This window comes from Scyliorhinus torazame, chromosome 9 (assembly GCF_047496885.1).
Source record: "Scyliorhinus torazame isolate Kashiwa2021f chromosome 9, sScyTor2.1, whole genome shotgun sequence".
Lineage (NCBI taxonomy): Eukaryota > Metazoa > Chordata > Chondrichthyes > Carcharhiniformes > Scyliorhinidae > Scyliorhinus > Scyliorhinus torazame.
In genome coordinates, this window is record NC_092715.1 from 259,169,667 (window position 1) to 259,193,663 (window position 23,997).

General features: G+C 42.0%; 1 protein-coding gene across 3 annotated transcripts in view; it reads left to right on the forward strand.

The window, feature by feature from the left end:
• Positions 1-1,713: 1,713 nt before the first annotated feature.
• The window catches only part of ptbp3 (polypyrimidine tract binding protein 3), a 118,836-nt gene continuing 96,552 nt past the window's right edge, over positions 1,714-23,997 (forward strand). For 2 of the 3 annotated variants that reach the window (XM_072517309.1, XM_072517310.1), the window contains exons 1-2: positions 1,714-1,873; positions 2,874-2,907. In XM_072517309.1, coding sequence (XP_072373410.1) covers positions 1,866-1,873; positions 2,874-2,907 — 42 coding nt within the window. In that variant the 5' untranslated portion in view covers positions 1,714-1,865. The remainder of the gene's footprint in view (positions 1,874-2,873; positions 2,908-23,997) is intronic. The other variant, XM_072517311.1, reaches the window with a different exon arrangement.

Below are 23,997 nucleotides of genomic sequence, written 5' to 3' on the forward strand. Positions count from 1 at the left end.
CCGCGACTGGGACATGAAATAGATATGACTATCGCATTTCAAGTAATCTTCCAGCTCTTGTCACTTCTGCAGGTACAGAGAAAAGTACCAGAATAACAATGAAATGGATGACCAGTTAATCTGTATCCTTGATTGTGGGCCAAAGGATGACCAAGACACCAGAAAAACCTGTTGCTTCTATTCTATTCAGACGATTTTCAGCTCTGTGCAAAACATACCAACACAAGGATGAAACCTGAGTTTTTGGTGAATTTCTCCCTGTTCGCAGTCGACACCCATATTGAAGTGCCTCCTAATGTTTTGCTAAACAATTGCAAATCTGCCACTTGGGTTACTGAGGAAAAATCCAGTCTCACTTTAGATTTGATTCAATTGCATACCACAACATTAGCATGCGTGGAATTTGAAAGGAGTAATCTGCAGTTTAAAAACTTTGTAAATCACTCGACCCCCAAATTGTTTTGTGGATCATGTGGAAACTGTGGGCTTCTTTTTGCTGAGGCACAGGAAACTTAATTTAGACTTACACAGATTTAAAGATGACTTTTTTTTTTTGAGTATTCACTTTTCACAGTAAGTTAACATTGGGAGATGTTGTGAGAAACCTTTAACTTCATCAGCAAGTACCCATTAAAAAAAAAAATCAGTACATTGTGCTGACAAATGGGGAATATTTTTTAAAGTCTTCACCTTTCACAATGCACTCTTAGAATTGTAAGAAACCGTTAAAATGATCGGCAAGCAGAGGGTGAAAAGGGATGTCTGGGCAAGATGTAAAACCCTGTCGAGGGAAAGTAAAGAAAAATAAAAGTTGGGAAAATAAAATCTTGAAAAGTCATTTCCTCCACGAGAGATCCATGATGCAACCAGCGGTTGGTTATGAAACACAAGGGGGGGGGGGGGAAGGGCGACAGCGTGCCGCATTCACATTTTAAAGATTCATATACACACTCGTCTTAAAAACGTTTCACATGGCTTTGTTTTGTCGAAATGTCCTACCCACCCCGGCCAGGAGACATGTTTATATAAAAAGGGCGGACGCTCATGGGGTGGGGGGGCACAAAAAGCAAACACTGGAGGAAATCACGGGGGGGGGGGGAGCTGAATTAAAAATCTACATTAAAAACGGGGCTTTTTTTTGTGCGTGGTGGAGAATATCGGGGCTGGTTTTCTGGATTTTTTGGGGGGGGGCGAAGAATTGTTGTTGTTCTTCTTGCTGGGCCTCAGAAAGAAATGGCAGCTAAAGGAGGGGGGGGGAGGAGGAGGGTTAAAATAAAACGAGGATTAACAAAATAATAATCAGGCGTTTTTATTTTGTCGTCGTTGGTTCTTTTGTTGGGGGGGGGGGTATTTTTTTTTTTTATGTGGTGAGGGAGGATCCTCGTGGCCCGGGTCCGCCATTTTGTGAGCGCGGTCGAGGTGCAAGCGGCAGCAGGAGGAGGAGACAGGCAGACAAACGCTGCGAAAGAGAAGGAGGAGCTTCTTCCTTCCCCCCCCCCCTTTTTTATTCCCTTACCTTCTCTTCAAACGTTTTCTCTCCCCTCAATTTCCGCCAGCTTGTTGCCGAACAATCCCCCCTCCCACTCCTCTTCCCCCCCCCTCCCTTCCTTTTCCCCTCCCTCTCGGTGTTTACTCACGGGCGGGAAGTTGCCGAGCAGCCAGCCTTTTCGGCGAGGACCGTCAACGGTTTTTTTTTTTTGCTTCCCTCCCCCTCCCCCCCGCCTTTTTGAAAATAAGAAGCTCGCGGCGGCTCCAACCGCCACCTCGTTACCGCCGCCATCAATCCTTCACCTCTTTCCACCCCTCTCTCTCTCACTCACTCTCCGTGTGCGCGTTAGAGTCTCTTCAAGGGGGTGGTGTGTGCGATGGACGGGTAAGTGGACGGTGGCCTTCCTTTTATTCCCGGGCTCGACGCCACCTTCCCCCCCCTCAGTATTAATGATTTTTCTCTCGGGTGGTGGTCGTTGCCCTCGATCCCGCAGTGTTTTTAGTCGAGTTGTATGTATGTATGTATATATATATAACAATCTATTTTTCCTCCCTCTAGTTTGTGGAGAACCGTCGAAGGATTTTTCCTCTTTTTTCCCCCCAACCCCCCTCCTCCTCCCCTCCTCGTTGGGTGCGTTTGCGACCCATTTTGTTTCTCTCAATTTGTTGGACAAAAAGAAACCCGAGGGGAAGAAGGGAAAGGGAGGGGGGGGGAAACGAAACTTTAAATTTTTTTCTTCTACATTCCAGAAAAGGAAAAAAAATCTTTCTCTCGCAAAACCCAGATGGAAAGGCAACTTAAAATATAACTTGTAGGGCAGGAGTGAGGGGATGTGGACGGCTGGGCCGTGGTCTCTTGTTTTTTTTTCTTCGGCTCGGCTCTGTCCGCCCCGGTCTTGGAAGGAGGGAGGTTTTTTAAAAAAAAAACACAATTATTTTCCTCCCTTCGTGGCAGAAAGGGACTCGAACCGCGCTTCGGGTTGCTAGTCGGGCGTGCTGCGCTGCCGAGTTGGCATCAGCAGCCATCCCTTCTCTCCCTCCACCTCCTCCCTCCCCCCCTATCACACCACACACACACAAAAAAATAATAAAGCGTAAGAGACTCTTGCTGCTCTCTCAACTCCCATGGCTTCACCTGTCCTCTCCTTTTTGCCTATTTTTTTTTTTTGAATCGCTTGCCAGCGGATCTTTCTAAAACCTCTCCCTGTTTTTAAAAGAAACGTCTCCGATTTTATTTTACCAAATCATTCCCCCCCCCCCCCCCCCTCCCCCTCCGCTGTCTCTCAACTTTTAAGTTTCGTTGTATCGCCTGTGTATTAAGTGACTGGAGCTTTGCCTTTTTTTATTTCTCACGTTCTCTTTTTTCCCCTTTTCCTTCCCTACAGCATTGTCACAGATCTTATAGCAGTCGGTTTAAAGGTAGGAGTCTTTTCTCTCTTTTCTAACTTTACTTTTTTCCCCTATTTTTTTTATAATTTCACGCATCCATCCCCCCCCCCCCTTGTGTGTAAGCTTGGAGAGAAAAAAAAACGTTTTCAATCTTGAGCCTTCCTGACTTTTGTGTTTCATTTGTGTCGTTGAGTGGATTTCCTCCTCCTTCCTTCCCACATCTCCCTTTCTAGTTCATCGGCACCATTTTCTGGCAGGGTGACTCTCATACAATTAGTCATAGGGGCTGGCAGAAATGGAGAACTTCATATATTCACCAACTGCGAGAGTCCCAACGATTTAAAAAAAAATTGTTGTTGAAACAATTACAGATGACTCGATCCCTTTTTTTTTCTTTTCGCCGAAGCTGCTCAGTTAGCTCAACGCAACAGAATTATAAAAAAGAAAAGCACAACAACAGGAAGTATGTGGATCTGGTTTGAGGACGCTCTCTTTTTTTTTTAACATATATCCTGTTGGGTCGATACTTTGGTGGGCTCGTTGATCTGTTTCGTGTGGTGCTTTAGTAAAATGGACTTTTTTCCTTTTTTTTTACTAAGGTGCTTCTGCAGTTTGAGTTTTGCGAAGCAGAATTATTAATCATGTTCAACTCACCAGTCTTGCATGAGGTGTTTGTGCAAATCGGGGGTGTTTTATTCAAGTGTGATCCAGATTAAGGTAGAGATCTCTAGGGGCTTTGCCAGCCAGGAATCTTTTGAAGTCTTCTTTAATTGTGCCCTTTTGCTCGCCATAGCCACTGGTGTGCACCATTCTCTGCTTGGTAAGTTAACGGGTTCCCTGGAGAAACTGTGTAGGACAACACGGATGTTAGTGTTTATAAATTAACATTCAGAAGTTCAAATGACACAAACCATAAAAGTGAATATTTAGTAATTTATGAAGAATAACTCTTGCCTGTGATGTTCCGTGAAATATAATTAGAGCTGTGATTTTGTTTTTGCTAACGGCAAGACTGCAGCCTGCTAGCCGTAGATTTTAATCAGGATTTGCACTGAAGTGTTTGTAATCCAAATTGCACAGCATTAGTAGTTTTGTTTCATAGCATAATATGGGAGACTATGTACTGTAGCATAATATGGGAGGCAGTGTACTGTTGCAATTGTATCACAAGGTTTGAGTATTCCTAAACCACACAAATAAAGCTTTGTTTTCTGAATTCTACAATGATTCTAATAAAATCATCCTCACTTGTTTTGTTTCTAAACATGAAATCCATCTATATTCCACTGATGTAGTCTCACTAAGCTGTATATTCCTTGGACTTTCCATTCTGCTGACTGCCCTCAGCATTTCTGTCTACTCTGCTCCGTCATAAGTGACACAGCCTTAATTACTTCCCCACCCGCTCAACTTAAACTCGACCCCCCCCCCCCCCCCCCCCCCCATAGCTGCTCAGCTACTCGTATCTATTGACGTAAACGTGAAGCACATCACTTTTACGTTGAAGGTACACACTCTATTGTCGCTAAGGAGGTGGACTTTTGCTGTGTCACATTTTAGGCAGCCACGAGAGGGTATGCATGAATCCAACCAAGTTTTGGGCCTAGGAATGAGGGTGGTGGTAAAAGGTTAAAGTTTAACTTATTCCTCTACTGTCCTGACACCACGTGTTTTTTTTTTTAAACCATCCTGGGTCATTTGTATATGTTTTAAGATATTTTGTTTTTCAGCAGCCAGATTCATGACGGATTATTTGGCCAGTTGCTCAATGGATTTAATGCTTGGTGACTCTTGCATCAAATTAATTGACTTATTTTGGAAACAATCATCTGTTAGGTAATTTTAGCAACCAAAGTTTTGGTGAAGTGACCTTTAATGCTCGGTGAATTTATGAGGCTATCTGGGAATGGAAATGCTTTCAGTTTGGTAAACAACACTGCCATTAAGTGCTACGTGATCAGTTTAACATTGTAAAGATGGCTTTTTTGAGTCAAATTGCTAGATTCTCCTCTACAGGTGCTGGAGCTAAATTTGAGATTTCCACAGATTAATTAAAACTGTTGTTTATATTTTATGTTGAGATTAAATCTTTTAATGATATTTAAGTGGCTTAGTGTCAGATATTTGTTCATGTTCCTGTGAAGCAACTGGGGGTGTTTTTGCAATGTGAAAGCTACTACATAAATGCAAGTTGATAAAGTTTTGCTACTCAACTTCAATTTGAGCAGAATAACCACTAACCTTGTGCCCTGAACATAACTAACCTCTAATCGGAAAATCTTTGAAATTTTAGGCAAAGGTGATTGCAGTTAAGTATTAATTTGACTTTTCTCTTTGAAATCGAGATTAAAAACAAATTACATTGCCTTCAGTGCACTTTGAGGTATCTTGTTGGAAAAGGATGCTGCAGTCGAGTTCATTGTTGCCCATGGTGGAAAGGGTTTGCTATATAAGTTTGTTTTAAGTATATTTGATTGGGAAAGGGCAGGTTTGGGCCGAGGATCTTATTTCTCTATGGACAAATGTCTCACTGTGAATGAACCTTGACAGAGACATGGTACCACTTGGGTGAGCTGTCAGAAAATGCTATTGGGAGGATTGTGCCCATTATAATAGAAAATGATAGATTTACTGTCATGGTGCCCCTTGTACAGCAGTTTGGCTGAGTGGATTATATTTTGGTCAGGAAAAAATTGAGCACTTTGAAGTTGCAATTTTGAAATATAATGGAACTAAACTATGGAGTCTTTGTCACAACTGAAATTAGATTCTTCAATATTTTATGTATTCAAAATGATGTTGAAATGAGAAACGGCCATTCAATCTGTTCTGTCGTTTAGATGCTGTTTCATAATACAATGACAATTGTGAAGCTTTTCCTCAGTCGTAATCATATCCTTCTATTTGTTGGCAGTCCAGTGCTTGTATTGAAAGTTGTGTTGAAATTATTTCTGTAACTCTGGTTTTTTAAAACTTACTCTGCGCTCCAGTTACCTGATCCAATTTTTCTATGAAATATGTCTTAACTCTTTTGTAAAATTATTTATTGAAATTTGAGTCATGGTGCTTCTCCTGTTTACACCTTCTACCCTTGGGTACAATAGCAGTTTTTTTTTTGTAGTCGATGGTTTAATGCCTTTTGTGAACCGTTTCAACTTCATTCACGAGTACTTGATCTCCGACAGTGTTGTGGTCTCATTTTATTTTTCACCCGAAAATTCCTGCGATTTTAAAAATCATGACTTGTATTTAAAAAAAAAAAAAAAAAAATTTAGAATACCCAATTATTTTTTTCCAATTTAAGGGGCAATTTAGCATGGCCAATCCACCTACTCGCACATTTTTTGGTTGTGGGGGCGAAACCCACGCAGACACGGGGAGAATGTGCAAACTCCACACAGACAGTGACCCAGAGCAGGGATCAAACCTGGGACCTCAGCGACGTAAGGCAGCTGTGCTAACCACTAGGCCACCATGCTGCCTTTGACTCTTGTCTTTTGATCTATATGCACATATCCTTTCACATCTGGTTATGTATTCAAATTGGAATGTTTACAGCAGCAGAAGAGTGGAGTAAAAGTTGATTGAGCGATGGTATCAAAACCGAGTGACAGGATTTGAAATTTGGGACTGGGCAGCAGGTTAAGAGGTTTGCTTTGGCTGTTTTTGTGGGAGATGAGCTGGCTCTGATTAATTAATTGAACGTTGCAATATAATTGTATATAGCAGAGGTGAAGCATAGAACTGCATCCTGTTCAGACTGGTTTTTGAGAGTTTGCAATCCTGATGTGCATCTGTTTTGCGATGCTAATGTATTTTCAGTAGCAGTTATCCAATGATTGGTTAATTGCTAAATTTGGGTCTTCAACCTCACTAAGTTTATTTAACATTCCAATTAAGGGGGGATTTAGCGTGGCCAATCCCACCTATCCACATCTTTTTGGGTCTTTTGGAGCTGGGATCGAACCTGGGACCTCGGTGCCGTGATGCAGCAGTGCTACCCACTGTGCCACCGTGCTGCTCTATTTGTCATAATTTTGATTAATTTATATTGGTTTACATTTTTCAAAGTTATGGTCCTTATGCAATGTTGGTGCATTATCTAGATTTTGTTGGTGACGTCTTTAAATATTGGTAATAAGATTAAGCAATCCTAAAGTGTCATAGAATTTACAGTGCAGAAGGAGGCCCATCAAGTCTGCACTGGCCCATGAAAAGAGCACCCCACTTAAACCCAAACCTCCACCCTATCCCAGTAACCCCACCTAACCTTTTTGACACTAAGGGCAATTTATCATGGCTAATCCACTTAACCTGCACGTGTTTGGACTGTGGGAGGAAACCAGAGCACCCGGAGGAAACTCACGCAGACACGGGGAGAACATGCAGACTCCACACAGACAGTGACCCGAGCTGGAATTGAACCTGGAACTGTGAAGCAAGTGCTGCCCGCTGATCCCAGTTGTCCGAAGTTGCAGTGTTAAAAGTTACCAAACCGTTTCATTCCTATTTGGGCAGCAGAGTGGTTAGCACTGCTGTCCCACAGCGCTAGGGACCTCTGTTCAATTCCGACGTCGGGTGACTCTGGAGTTTGCACGTTCTACCCTTGTCTTCATGGGTCTCCTCTGGGTGCTCCGGTTTCCTCCCACAGTCCAAAGGTGTAGGTCGGGTGGATTGATCATGCTAAATTGTCACTTAGTGTTAAAAAAGATGTGGAGGTTAGGTTAAGCGGTTATTGGGATAGAGCTTGGGTGTAATAAGAGGGTTGGGGCAGACTCAGTGGACTGAATGGCCTCCTGTACTGTAGGGGTTCTATGATTTTATGATTATATTCAATCAATTTATGACATCTGTAGCCCATCCATGCTTTGAGATACCTTCTCAAAAATATTCTGAAATTAAAGATATGTTCCTCATTATTAAAGATGACCGGTTTGTTGTACTCTTGAACAGGAAGGCAAGTAGCCCTTTTGTTCTGCCATTCAACTAAATCATGACTGATCTGTACCCATGCTTGAAGAAATCCCATTTCCCACCTCCCCATCCCCAACTAGAGTCCATAGTTCAAGGCTTGAATTTTCATAGTCTGGAACTATGGACTCTGGTTGGTGGTGGGGAGGTGAGAAATGGGATTTCTTTAAGCATGGGATGCTTTTAATCTAATTTAAATGTTATAAGCTTTCAGGCGCTATAGTTTATTTTTTGCCTCTTGAAGCCAAACCATATGAAGTTGGTCACAGCAAAAACGTTGTTACACCAGTTTCTTTCAAATATATTCTGAAATTAAAGATGTGCATCATCTTGATGTCTGTCTTTAGAATGTTTACTTTATAAAAAAAAAGTTTAATGCACAATAAAATTGCACTTTTTGGCTAAATTGCTAAGTTTAATTTCATAAACCAATAGTCAAAAGCTGTGAAGGTTAGATGGATAGGGATAGAGGAGTGGGCCCTTTTCAGAGGGTTGGTGCAGACTCGATGGGACAAATAGCCTCCTGCACTTTAGGAATTCTAATACGAGTAACTGTACTGCCCTGTAAGTCAGCTACTTGGTTACGCCATCCATTGAGAATCCATAATCCAAGTATAGTTTTTTTTTCAATGGCTTTCTTTTGGGAAGGTACTTACCTTTAAAAGACTTGAAGTACAATGAAACTACTAGTTTGCAACCTTGCTAAGTCAACCACCTATTCAAAGTCTCGTCTTGTGGATCAACCATACAGAGTACCATTTGGGTAAGTCAAATGTCAACAGGTAGAGTTAGAAGTGATATTTAAATATTGTACAGCAATTCTTGGGGTGAATTCCTGTGTTTGTAAACCGTTGCTCCACCTATTCTTTCTGTTGACACCCAGAAATTAGATTCCATAATCGGAATTAAATTTTGAAAAGAATCAGACCAGTTAGAGTATAGGTCTCGAAGATCGATTGGTATATTATAAATATTAGGGCCATGGAGGAACAAAGCTGAAAAACTACTGTTACGCGGTTACTTGATAATTACCCAGAAGTCAACACTGCACAAGCATGCCTATTTCACTGTCTAATGACCATGTTAACTACATATACCGAGTGTTCGGAGAATTGATTTAATTGCTGTTTTCCCTTTCAGCAGAGTAACCACAAAGAACAATAGCATAAACAGATTATCCTGGTGGGTGTTACCAATAACATGAATACTGAGAATAACCTGATGGCCGGCAAATGATCATTTGATCCACTGTTTTAACCTAACATTTAACTGTTCATGCTTCAATCTTTTCCAACTAAAGTGCTTTTAACATTTTAAAAGATTTACTTAAACCTAGATGTTGTTGCTTCGAGCCATTAACTGTTTAAATGTAGAATAGAAGCCATTTTGTTGTGCTTTAAATTAGCCAAGGATTAATGTTTACAAAATACCCAAATGAATTGTTGAAATCATCGCTTTATTCAGTTTAGAGCAGGCAGTGTGTCTCATACTACCTAAGTTGACCTTTCTAGATTGCTTGCCACCACAATACGCCCTTCATTTGAACAGTTTGGGCAGCATTTTCTCTTTACCTGGGCCATTCTGACTTCTTAAGAAGGTGTAATCTTAAATCTTAGCCAAAATCGTCAGTTTTCCAACCACTCCCCCCAGTTTACAGCATTTGGAACACCCTCAACTAAATGATGGATCGCTGGATACTGCACTACATTGGAAACCAGCTGTATTCTTGTAAGTAAATGCAATCTAGGCATCTAAGAACCTCTTTAGCAATGTCCTTCCCTCTGCTTGAAGGTGTCATGTTGGGATACAGTTCTGTGACTGTATGGCATACTCTGATCCTGCTCAAGTAGCCATTATGGTAAGCAGAGGTAGTGAGGTTGCAACAGTAAGCCTGGACATCTTCAATCTGAAAGGTTGAACAAGGGCTGGCTTACCTGCTGAGTATTTGCAGCATTTTCTGTTTATCAGTGATGATCCTAATGTTGAAGTAGCTTTAGTTCCAGCAGACAGTGCTAGATAGCAGTCCAATGGGATCCTGTGTCTAGGAATTGTTGAGAGTTCCTTCCTGGTGGCACATACTGCGACATTTCCAGCACAGTTGCTGGACAGTGATCAGGTGTGGGACTCCTGACTGACTTGCCATTTGCCCAGCTAACTCAGCATAGATGAAGAGTTGAATTCCTGCTTTGTGACATTTTGTTAATGATTTGAAAAGTTTTGATATTCTTTTATACCACAGATGTTTATTATGGGAAGCTTTTAAGTATTAATTTGTCCAGAATTATGTCAAGAGTAAAGCTTGAAGGTTTTATACAGTGCTAGGAGTTTAGGGTTGTGTAGTATGTTGGGAAGACCGTTTACGTGAATTGCAGGCTGGACTGTTTTTAAAAAAAACATGCAGATTGAATACAAGCTTGCTGATAATCATGTCAGTGTTTCACTGTTCCAACAAGACCGTTTGAAATAATGACTGGAACTTTGCAGCCAGCGGCAAATGATTGATGCGAGACATTTATTAAACTTAAACCTGGCCACAGATTTTATATGGGTTTTTTGCACTGGCACATGCGATAATTAAAAATTCAGACAATGCGTGGCCCTCTAAAGAGGATTGGGGCAAAGTTAACAGGGCGTTGAATCTTTACTGAGTCTGAAGTGTAAGTTAGAGTTGTAATTTTTAGTGCCAAATCATGTACAGAAAGTGAAGAAAAGATGGGATTAATAGAGACAAGAGAGTGTAAGTCTCTTACTTTAATGCTTTAATTCTAAATTTCAGGGGGCAAGCACGGTGGCGCAGTGGTTAGCATTGGTGCCACACGGCGCCGAGGTCCCAGGTTCGATACGGCTCTGGGTCACTCCGTGTGGAGTTTGCACATTCTCCCCGTGTTTACGTGGGTTTTGCCTCCATAACCCAAAGATGTGCAGGGTAGGCATTGGCCATGTTAAATTGCCCCTTAATTGGAAAAATGAATTGGGTACACTAAATTTATTAAAAAATATTTATATATTCTAAATTTCCAACAATCGAGTTTGAAGGAATGAGATGCCACACTTGTAATTTTCAGTGACTAAGAGATTATTTGGCAGCAATTAAACTTTATCTTGCTTTTAGAATTTCCTGCGTACTTGACTGGTCAAGCCTGTACTCGTGCTACCAGATTTGGTGGGTGCCTAGTTCAATTGTTTAAGTGGCAAGTCAATAGGCTGGGTATTGTTTCAGGCAGAGCAGGGCAACTCGGACATCCTCTTTATTATTTCTGCATTGAATTATGCATATGTGATCACTTTGAAGTTGCTGTCTGATTTATTCTGCTGATAGCATTGCATTTCGGGCATGTATGTTAGTTATTCAAGATGATAGACTACTATTGTGACTACTATATGCTCAAAACTCATGCTGTCAAACTTATATAGATTTACCTCCAACTGCATGCCATTAGTGGCTACAATATAGGACTGATTTTCCAAATGCGATTTGATGAAGACAATTGAAGCCCAATCTTATGAATTCCCACTTACACATTCTTTCCCCAACAGATATTAAACATTGGTGCTTCTTTAAAATTGTCAATGAAAACTCGGAAGTAAATGTTTACAATTTTACATTTCTGAAATTTAAAACCGAATTGGGTATGAATGAGATCTTGGTGCAGACCTCTGCCCTGCAAGATGAGCTTTGACTTGTGAACTGCCTAGCACAGGTATTTGGAACGTCCAATGTTTTTAGTCGAGTGGTGAATTAATAGATTTCACAATACATGCAAAATACTTCAGTGAAGTAATTGAGATTGACATTAGGTCCATTGCAGACTCTCCATTGAGTAGTTTGTTGTTGAGGAAATTCTTATTCGGGTGCGTTTCGCTTTTTATAATCTGCTTGCTAAACGCTGAGTCGTCATGCCAATGAACCAAGAAGAACTGATCTCTCTGTTTAAACTGGGGAGGCGGTGGCGCAGTGGTATTGTCTTTGGACTAGTAATCCAGAGACTCCCGAGTAATGTCCTGGGGTCCCAGGTTCAAATTCCGCCACCACGGATTGCGAAATTTTAATTGAATGGGAAAATCACCTGGAATTAAACTGGATTTTCACCGTAACTTAATTGCAGCATTAACGTAAGCCTACTTGTGACAATAATATTTATTGGGTAGCACAAGTGGATAGCACAAGTGACCCTTGCTGGGTCACTGTCTGTGAGAACTCTGCACGTTCTCCCCATGTATGCTTGGGTTTCCTCCAGACGCTATGGTTTACTCCCACAGTCCAAAGACGTGCAGGTTGTTGCTAACTTGCTGTTGTCTCTTAATTTGGCTCTGTTTAATTACGTTTGCTCAAGAGTCGGCAGGTATCTTTCAACACCACCACAAGGTTCAAAACCGAATACTGATCAACTCGATACACCAGTTAGTAAGTTCAAAAGCAATGCTCATTTATTTACACACAGTCAAATCTACTCGTGCATAAAACTCTACAACCTAAACTATCACTATTACTAAAAGCCTATACTTCGCTTTGGGTGCCCGCTCAGTCAGGGGAACAATGGCCATTGCTTGGTTCTGAGGCTGCTGGGGTGAGCTGTTTACAGGGTAGCAACTAGGAGCATCTATTTTGTAGTGTGCGTTGACTTGGAACTTAGTTGGTCTGGTGTAGGTGCTAGGCAGGTCACTCCTTGGTGAGAGCCAAGGCCAAGAGAGTAAGCCTCTCTTGGGGAGTCCTTTTTATACCCCAAAAGGGCTTTGCGAGCTTTTGGGTGGGCCTTGAACTTGGCCCCAATTAATTGGGCTGTTTCCCAACTGTCCATATCGATTTTCCTCCAATAGAGATGTGGGTTCCCTGGTTGCTGGGCGTGTCCTAGGTGGCTGTTGGTTTGCTTTGTTTTAGTTTCCTCTGGCGCCGGGATGTCTGGTTTAGCATTGTTTACCTAAATGTTGCCTTTTGTTCCCGGGGATGGCTCATTAGTATGTAGATGGCTTAGCAGTACCCGTCCTGTTTGAGAGCTAAGGCTCTAATCAACAGACCAATCTTGCACCTGCTTGCTTTTTCGGTATTGTCCAATTTTCCCTGCATTCTTTGCAAGTGTCCATCCCAGATGGCTACAAGGTTAGGTGGATTGGCGAAGATAAATTGCCGTTAGTGACCAAAAAAGGTTAGGTGGGGTATGGGGATCGGGTGGAAGTGAGGGCTTAAGTGGGTCGGTGCAGACTCGATGGGCCGAATGTCCTCCTGCACTTAATGTTCTTTGTTGTTGGGGAGGTTACATGAAATGAAAATTGCTTATTGTCACAAGTAGGCTTCAATGAAGTTACTGTGAAAAGCCCCTCGTTGCCACATTTCGGCACCTGTTCGGGGAGGCTGTTACGGGAATTGAACCGTGCTGCTGGCCTGCCTTGGTCTGCTTTCAAAGCCAGCAATTTAGCCCAGTGAGCTAAACAGCCCCTCACATGATGGGGCTTTTGAGTATAGGTGCTTGACGAAAGCTAACTACCTGAAGAGGTGTGCAAGTCTAAGACTGTATGGAGTTACCAAAACATGCTTGAAGTAAAATAATGAATTGTAATCCACTGGGTGGAACCCCAAATTGAACCTTTAGAAAACTGACTAAAGGTGACTTCAGCTCGCAGCCAAGAATTTTTTTCCATGGGGGCAATTTAGCGTGGCCAATTAAACTGCACTTTGGTGGACAGTGGTCTGGACCCTAGCTGATTCCTCGATAACATTAAGTGACAAATACACTGGGGTGACACGGTGGCGCAGTGCCGCCTTGAGGCTCGGAGGACCCCGGTTCGATACTGGCTCCGGGTCACTGTCTGTTTGGAGTTTGCACATTCTTCCCGTGTCTGCGTGGGTCGCATCCCCACACCCCAAAGATGTGCAGGATAGGTGGATTGGCCATGCTAAATTGCCCCTCAATTGGAAAAAAAATTAAGCAGGTACTCTAAATTTACTCTAAAAATAGAATTTACAAATACACCAGTAATGACCATGTTTAACTCACTCGCTGATGGTCCCTGGCGCTGTGAGGCAGTCATGCTAACCATTCTGCCCCTTGAAGGAAGTAAATCTTGCACCATTTCCATAAGGACTGCCAAATTGGTTGGTTACATCTTTAAATGGCAGCCTTGAAGGAAGAATATGACTACCAAATTCCTCCTGAAGCCAATGAAGTGGACTCCAGTGTGAACTTCCAAGTGTGTGTCCAAAAGTTGGAGAGCATATTTTATTTTACTTGGATTGGGTTAAATGTAATAAAGCTGAGGGCGGCATGTGGTGCCGTGGTTAGCACTGGGACTGCAGGCAGCACAGTGGGTTAGCACTGCAGCCTCATGGCGCTGAGGTCCCAGGTTCGATCCCGGCTCTGGGTCGCTGTCCATGTGGAGTTTGCACGTTCTCCCTATGTCTGCGTGGGTTTCACCCCCACAACACAAAGATGTGCTGGTTAGGTGGATTGTCCACGCTAAATTGCCCCTTAGTTGGAAAAAAAAAATAATAAAGCTAACCTTTGTTAAACTCAGAAAAACTATCTGATTGATTCTTGTATCATCCCAGCATGTGATCCGTTAAGCACTCCGAATTGTGTATACTTTATAAGAAAACCCTGTCATAGACAAATTAAGCATGGGAAAAGAGAGGAGCTGCTCAACCCCTCCATATTCCATCATAACAACGGATGAGATGCATTTGAAAATAATGTGAGTGGAATCAAATATTTTTAAAGAACTGAATCTTTCAATTTCTCACTCTCCTTATGGGAAAAGATCGTCACATAACCTGATGATGAAGGGTCCTGTTGTCACATTGATGAGGCCTTAAAGGTTGGGGATTCAATTTGTGGGAATGAACAAGTTCTCGCCCTTGGGTGGGTTGTAGCACGACATCTGTTTAAAAACTATTGCTCAATACCAATTCTCCACCACCACCATTGTGACCCTTATCCCAGTAAAAAAGTTTGCAGCTGGAAATTAGACTGGACTCTGGTACGTTTTATTGCCAAAAGTGTAAAACCTATGGCAATTCCTGTCCGCTCATTGGCATATGTTTTTCATGCATTTGAATTTGAAGGGCTGGTTTCATCCTTATTTTCCAGTTCCAATACAGTAAGTTCCTATTGTAAAGTTGCTCCAGTTTTTAAATTAAAAATAAATAAATAAATAAAACATTTTTTTAAAAACATGTTTAGTGCCCAATTAATTTTTTCCCAATTAAGCGGCAATTTAGCATGGCCAATCCACCTACTTTGCATATCCTTGGGTTGTGGGGGTGAAACCCACACATTCCACACGGTCAGTGACCCACAGCTGTGAGGCAGCAGTGCTAACCAATGCGTCGCTGTGCTGCCCAAGTTGCTCCGCTTTTAAGCCATTCCACTCTAATGTCGATCACTTAAGAGGTCAGGGTTCGATTTTAGAATTGGGCTTGTTTTAAAGTCGTTTCACACCATCTGGCATCGAATTGCGTGACCTGATCAGCCCCATTTTGCTGTTGCTTTTCCTGACCCTGTCGGCTCACAGCCTCACCTGTTCTCCGACTCACCTGGATGCTGCTGAACCTCTGGTTCTTGGCCTCTCCTGCTCCCTGACCCTCTCGTTTGTTGCCGACCCACCCTCTCACTCCTCCAGTTAATGCTGCTTTTCCGGCCTCGTCATGCATCTCCATAGTCCTCACTCAGTGAGGGTTTGGGAGAGGGAAGCGGTGAGTGGGAGCAATGTGTAGCAGGAGGGTTAAGGAGGTGGATCTTGGTGAGTGAGAGGTTCAGCAAGCAAGAGCTGAGTAGAAGGTCAACGTATTTGTTTTTTAATTTACTGATATAGGAATTTAGCACTGATGTCTTTCAACTTGACGTATAAAGTTTTAATGTTTTTCCAGATGGAATGTCTGACCGAACCGAACGGCAGCTTTTACATTAGTTTTAATAGGAAAATCCGATCTCTGAAAGTTGTTCCACTTAAAGTTGCATGCTTCAGGAACGCACCTACAACTTTTAAAAATGAGGATATATCCCCACTGTATATATTTAGATCTTGAGTGCTTGATATTCTTGAGATGCATTTTTAGTGTGCACAAACAGCTAATAACAGGAGTCATAAAGTTATCCCTATGCCAAGTGGTTTTCTTGCATTCCTGTACTGATTTACCTATTTCTGCAACTCTTCAGCTTTATCCAGTGGGCATATAAGGCATGTAGGCTCGGAAGGACTCTAGTTTGAATCCCTAGGACCAGCGGATGCCAATGGCTCAAAATTGGCTTCTTTAGCTTTGCGTTAAAGAAAAGGAGGTTTACCAAGTTTTCTGTTTCTGATTTTTATGTTGGCAATCACCAGTGGAAGTGCTCCCCTATTGTCGATGGCATCAGCATGTACACTGCAGCTTTCGGCAGTCAGAATTCATGACACCGCCTGAAAGATTCACATACAAATGGAATGCTATGTGGGCAAATTACTGGATACTGATCTGTAAAACATAGCTTTAGCAAGAGACATATATATTCTGGGAGGGAGCAACTAGCAAAGGAGAAGCATTGTCCTGTTATGTTTACTGCAATACCCCACTTTGCATAAGAAATGGCTCTGAAAAGGAAATCTGTCCGAAAGGGCAAATTGAGCAATTACATGCATCAATCACTTTCCTTGGGGATTGTGACATTCTGCTACTCCAACTGTCTGTGAAATTAATACTGGACTCATCACATCAATGTAACTACATTTAACTTAATTTGCTTGCTTTTTAACAGGACTTAGGACACTGTACGCCTCTAATTGGCTTATTGAATATTCTACTGACTGACCTGTGGTATTTTTGGAATTTTATTTTGAAGTTTCCAGAGTGTAGTTTCTGTTTACAAAACCTTTTTCCGGCTTTGCGTCAAATTGAAGCTTGGAGAATTATTGCAGTGTCACTTATTTACAGCGACTGTTATTCAGTCTGAGGAAACTCATTCAGTTGATGGAATAGCATTTTTGACAGGTGATCTGACTGAAGCAGTTCACATTATGTTGTCTGTTGACCAAATTAATTGCCCAGTAAAAGGAGAAACAGTATGTATTCACTTTCTCATTCTGCCCCCTCAGAGCACCTAACTAGAAGGCCAAAGATTTAAAAAATAATGACACTTATAATAACATGGCAGCTTAAACATACAGATTAGGTTATAACCGAGATGGAGTAGAAAAGGATCCTAACTACATGGAATGAGATTAAAAGGAACATTGAGGATCAAAAAATTCCAGCATTTTGAAGCACACTCTGGAAGTGAATATTCTGTAATGCATTATTCATGTCAGTTGTATTACGTATTACCAGTTCTAAAGACTGCATTGAATAGATCATTAGGATTGTGCATATAGTATGTTCTCTGTTGAACTTTGTGTTTCATTATTTTGTTCATTCTGGCATTGTGACAAGTATGGTTTGTATTCTTCTGAGAAGGTTTCAAAGTTTTCCCAAGGCTGACTACTCGTTTCTTGCGAAAGTTACTTCTCTATTAATATTACTACTTTCCCCATGCGCGTTGTCTCCTCTTCACCTGTCCCGAAAGTTTTGTTGGGGGAAAGGTGTTCAAAGAGAGGGAAGAAAAATTAACATGTAGCTTAGACTTGAGGGCAGCATGGTGGCACAGTGGTTAGCAGAGTTGCTTCACCGCTCCAGGGTCCCAGTTTCGATTCCCGGCCTGGGTCCCTACCTGTGCAGAGTCTGCACGTTCTCCCCATGCGTGCGTGGGTTTCCTCCGGGTGCTCCGGTTTCCTCCCACATCTACAGATGTGAGGTTAGGTGGATTGGCCATGCTAAATTGCCCTTAGTGTCCAAAATGGTTGGGTGGGGTTACTGGGTTATGGGGATAGGGTGGAGGTGTGGGCTTAAGTGGGGTGCTCTTTCCAAGGGCCGGTGCAGACTAGATAGGCTGAATGGCCTCCTTCTGCACTGTAAATTCTATGATATTGCCAAAGGTTTATTTTTTCTTGCTAGGCTTGAACAATGTAATGGGATAAAAAATCATTTTAATTTTTTAATAATCTTAAAAAACAAGATTTTGAAAAAGTGGCCTAATTTCTTGCATTTGGATCAAAATATAGCAGTTGGAATGGTTTAAAACGTGCCCATTTATTTGTCAGGTGTGTTGCTTTATAAATTGCCAAACTTCTTGTTCCATGATGTATTGTGTGTTTCATCAAACTGCAGTGGAGCTTGGAACAGATTATTTTTTGTTCTAATAATGCCACTCACACCCTGGAAGCACTTCGCAGTTACTTAAGTACACTTAAAGTTCACTGGAATTTAGGGATGATGTGAAGATGCCGGCGTTGGACTGGGGTGACCGCAGTAGGAAGTCATACACCAGGTTAAAGTCCAACAGGTTTGTTTCGAATCACTAGCTTTCGGAGCACTGCTCCTTCCTCGGGTGAAGGAGCTGTGCTTCAACTGAGGAGGAGCTGTGCTCCGAAAGCTAGTGATTCGAAACAAACCTGTTGGAATTTAGGAAACATGGTTGCAAATTTGTGTACAGCAAAGGCCCTCGAACAATGAGATAAATAACTACATTAATTTGTTTTGGTGATGTTGTCTATGGGATAAATGTTGATCAGAGCAGAATCTTTTTATTGATTCCACACCATCTTTTACTTCTACCTGAGGAGGCAGACAGGGTCGCAATTTAGCATTGAGTTATTGAGACGCAGTTTGAATGATTAAAATGTAATTATTTAAATTCCATTAAAGCTGCAGGGTGGCACAATGGTTAGCACTGCTGCCTCACAGCACCAGGGACCTGGGTTCGATTTTGGGTGACTATGTGGAAATTAGCACATTCTCCCATGTATGAGTGGGTTTCCTCCAGGTGCTCAGTTTCCTCCCACAGTCCAAGGATGGGCTGGTTCGGTGGATTTGTCATGCTAAATTGCCCATTGTGTCCAAAAGGTTAGGTGGGGTTACGGGTATAGGGTGGGGGTTTGACCAAAGGTGCGGTGCTCTTTCAGAGGGCCAGTGTGGACTGGATGGGCGAATGGTCTCCTTTGCACAGTAGACCTCTGGCTTCTGAAGTACTGTTCCAACATTATTCTGATGTACAAGAAAATCCCAATTTACTACAGAAATGTCAGTATTCTTTTGTCGTTATGTATCTTTAGAATTGTGATGCAACACATTGTATCCAACCTGAGCCATTCCATTACAACTGCAATGAAGCCGAGATACTCTACTTTGTCGATAGTGGCAACTATAGGTGATCTGCTAATTAAATTCAGTTTCTCAGTCATTATAAGAAAAATCTAGCTCCAGTTCTGTCACTTTCAGAGTTTGGTTATCTTGAATCGTCTGGATCCATGGTTCTGACACTACCATATTTAAAAACAAAAAATTTAGAGTACCCAATGACAATTTTCCAATTAAGGGGCAATTTAGTGTGGCCAATTCACCTACCCTGCACATCTTTTGGGTTGTGGGGGTGAGACCCACACAGATACAGGGAGAATGTGCGAACTCCACACAGCTAGTGACCCGGGGCCAAGATTGAACCTGGGTCCTTGGCGCTGTGAGGCAGCAGTGCTAACAATGTGCCACCATGCTACTCCTACTCTCTTCCATGTATCTGACTATTACAATAGCTATGTAAATACTGAGTTTGTAGAGGTTTTGAGTGCACGTTAGTTGCATAGATGGTAGAAGTTAATTGGCTGAGGAGGAAGCTAGAGAGAATATAGATTAAGCTCTGTCTGTATAATTTTCATTCTCCCCTGGAAAGAGGTGTTAAGGCAGAAGACTGGAACGTGGAAATTGTCACTTAGAAAGGCATATAAACCAGGAAATTGTGGATGAGTTAATCCTGTGTTGGTAAACTACTGGAACTTTTTTGGGATGAAGATGCTGAGCAGTTGGAAACTGGGTAGTCAGTATTGGATTTTAACGGACAGATTTGCTTCAGAAATCTTGTAGAACTTTTTAAAAGAGAAATGAGAAAATAGACAAAGGAAATAGTGGGTGTGATGTAAATGGATTTTCAAAATTTGCTACGGTACCATGTAGCTTCTTGTGGCAAGATAATGGCACATTGTATTAAGAGGGGAATGGCTTGGAGTGCCGAAAGTAAATTACCGGGCTGAAAATATTTCTTAAGACTAGAAAGATACGCTCAGTGGTGCTCTCACTTAGTATATCAATAGATATAGACATGGAATTGGAGCGAGGATTATTGAAATTTAATGGGACTAAATTGAAGGTTGGCTGTTGACGTATTTGCCATTGGTGCCATTAATGTCCAATCAAAGTATCAATCATGCCTCTGACAAAGGTTATAGGTCAAAATCATTATACTTATGTTCCACAGATGCTTCCTGACCTGCTGAGTGCTTTCCATATTTCCTGTTATTTTATTTCAGAAATTCTAGCAAGTTGTAGTTTTTCTTTTTTTAAAAAAAATTGTTTGTGAGCAAGCTGTCTGACATGTATGTGCAGGATATAGCCGCCTAACAATGCAAATTGCTGCCTGACAGTGGGCATAGGAAAACATGAAGCTGCATCTGGTTTCTTTCACTGCATTTGCTATTCATTAAGATTTATTATAAAAGGTAGTTAGGGTGGTGGAGAGGGGGAAGGTATGGAGAGGGCCAAAAGTTAATTTTCTGAGATGATCGTCGTAGGTCATCCTGAACTTTATAAAAAATTTTGCTGAAGTATTTTTGGCAGTAGCTGCCGAAGAGCGGAACACAAGAGTTTTGTTTTTATATATTACTTTTTTGTCCTGAATCAGTCAGAAGTCTGGCCGTCCCTCGTACCGGAAGCTGACTTTACTGAATGTAATTAGTGTAGAAATGTTGTGCAGTAATTCTGGAAAGACTTTCCAGTAATGAAACAACTAATCTCTCACACTACCACGTTCTACTAACTGGGTTGTAAATAGTTGCCCACCCTGAAGCAATCAGTGCTTGGAAAATGGCTTCTTTCCAAATATTGCGGCGCTAATCTTTTTGCCTCTCTTTACATTAATTTACAGATATGCCATATTTTGAATTTGTTTAAAATGTTGAATTTATGTTTGGTGGAGTAACAGTGTAGGCTAAAACATTTCTGTTCTTGGATTTAATGGCTGGTTGTCTTCCATTATTTAAAGTACTCATCTTTCATGTTGACTCGAGTGTTGCATGTTGGCAGGCTATTCAATTAATGGGTGGGACAGTTAGGAGAGAATCTGAGCCTGTTCCCTCCCAAGATTTCTAAATTGATGTGTTGTTGGATAATTGCCTGGAGGAGGAATGGGGAGCCTATCGCTATATAAGCACTTCTGCTTTGTCCCTCCATCTTGGCCTTTCTTAACTAAGTCGTGTTAGGAAAGCAAAGTTAGTTCTATGGAATTTATATTGGTTAACATTAGAAATATGGTATCGTTTTAACTGTGTTCAATTTAATGTTTCTGCTTGGAAAGATAAAACCTATAGTTAGATTCATGCTGGACGAAGGTGTGTGTGTGTATGGACGTTGGTTCAGTTCCAACCAAGTTTCTGTTGTACTCAGAGAGGGCTTGAAGAGTAAATAAACTAGCAGTGGTTGCTTGGCAAATGGGGCGGGGGGGGGGGGGGGGGGGCAGGTAGAAACAAGTTGTTTTAGTTTAAGCTGGATATATTGTAGTTGAAGAAAGACAGCGAGAATGAACATCTCTCAACTCTGCCAAAGACTGGACAGGATGGTGAAGTGGCAGGCTTCCCAAAGAACCAGTTACAGTCCAGATAACTGCCCAGTTATAACATTAACTGGGTTTGTAACAGTAGCCATATTTTGATTTTAAATAAAGATTTTGGTAGCTTTTATAAAAATAAGTTCATGGTTTTTTTCCAATTAAAGGGCAATTTAGCATGGCCAATGCACATCTTTTGGGTTGTGGGGTTGAAACCCACGTAGACATGGGGAAAATGTGCAAACTCCACAGACAGTGGCCTGGGGCAGGGATCTAACCCGGCTCCTCAGCAGCGTAGGAAGCCGTGCTAACCACCGTGCCGCCGATTTCGGGTAGCTTTCAACTGTACTTTTGTTTGCATGGTTTGCTCTCTTTTCATTAAAAAAAAATCTTTCATGCATATTTATCTTGTAAATCTTAAAATGATTATTTAATTCTGTGTAAAAGGAGAAAGGGCAGGAATGCAGTTATCAAATATATGGTAGTTGTGATCCTGGACCAGACCCTAACAGTTGCTAGGATAATGGACAGAAACCCCAATATTTAATTTAATTTGTGAGACTGAGAAGAAAGGAGACTTCACTTCCGGAGTGATTCTGTGCGCAATTAGAGATATGGTTTATTAAAACAAACAGTCTTAAAACTAACTTTAACATCATAAAGGAAATAGCTTATAATTACCAGTTAAAAATGCTTAACAATAAATTGCAACCCAATTTCATAGGATTTACAGTACAGAAGAAGGCCATTTGGCCCACCGAGTCTTCACCGGCCCTTGGAAAGAGCACCCCACGCCTCCACCTGAACTCAGCAACCCCACCCAGCCCTTTTGGACACTTGAGGGCAATTTAGCATGGCCAATCCACCTAACCTGCACATCTTTGGACTGTGGGAGGAAACCGGAGCACCCGGAGGAAACCCACGAGACACAAGGAGACAGTGCAGACTCCACACAGACAGTGACCCAAGCTGGGAATCGAACCTGGGACCCTGGAGCTGTGAAGCGACAGTGCTAACCACTATGCTACGATGCTACCATGCCGCCCCAAACACCAATTCCTAATTGCTATTTTTAAAATCTCTACTCGAGCAAAACCCATCACTGGTCAAAATCAACTCTTAAATACAGTTAGCAGACTCCGGAATACTTGTTATAAAGAGATGTCTTGGATAAACCACTTTGAGAAAGCGAGAACCTTCAAGAACCAGCTTGCATGTGTTAAAACTGCCATCCTTTTCAGGAACTGCTGTTCTGTTCACAGGCACTTTTAACAGACATCTAAATGGAACTCTGAAACTTAACACCTGACTGCTTCACCCTCTGGCTCCTCCTGTTAACTACATCATAGTAAGGCTAAACACAATGTCTCTAATTATCTACTCCCCAGGGAACTGTCTTCTTATAAACAAAATCCCATAAACCCAACTTCAGGTAAACAACATATATTTCGTAGGAATGAATGATAACCTTTTTACAATGCTTTAATTGCATCTTGTAGCCAACTGTCTGCTTGTCTTGCAAACCAGGAATGGTACCTCACTGCAGCAGTCATACACACTAACCCAACAGGACCAATCCAACCCAGCCAATTACAGCCTGATCCGTCTACTCTCCATCAGCAAAGTGATGGAAGGGGTCATCAACAGTGCTATCAAGTCAGGGCAGCATGGTGGCGCAGTGGTTAACAGGTTCGACCCCGGATCTGGGTCACTGTTCGTGCGGAGTTTGCACATTCTCTCGGTGTTTGCGTGGGTTTTGCCCCCACAACCCAAAATATGTGCTGGGTAGGTGGATTGGCCATGCTAAATTGCCCCTTAATTGGAAAAAATGAATTGGGTTCTCTACGGGTAGTGTCCTAGGCCCAACCATTTTCAGCTGCTTCATCAATGATCTCCCTGCCATCATAGGGTCAGAAATGGGGATAATGTTCACCATTCGTGACTCCTCAGATAATGAAGCATGTCCAAATGCAGCAAGACCTGGACAATATCCAGGCTTGAGCTGACAAGTGGCAAGTTACATTCACACCGCACAAGTGGCAGGCAATGGCCACCTTCTACAAGTGAGGATCTACCATCGCCCCATGACATTCAATGGCATTATCATCTCTGAATCCCCCACCATCATCCCCTGGGGGTTACAATTGATCAGAAACTGAACTGGACTAGCCATATTAATACTGGGGCAGATCAAAGGCTAGGAATCCAGGGTGAGTAACTTGTCTCTTGCCACACCCCACCCCAAAAGCCTGTCCACCATCTACAAGGCACAAGTCAGGAGTGTAATGGAATACTCTCCATTTGCCTGTTTGAGTGCAGCTACAACAACACTCCTGAAGCTTGACGCCATTGAGGGCAAAGCAGCTGGCTTGATTGCGCCTCCTTCCATAAACATTCAAACCCGTCACCACTGAACAGTGGCAGCCGTGTGTACCATGTACAAGATGCACTGCAGTAACTCAAGGTTCCAAACCCTCGGCCACTACCATCTAGA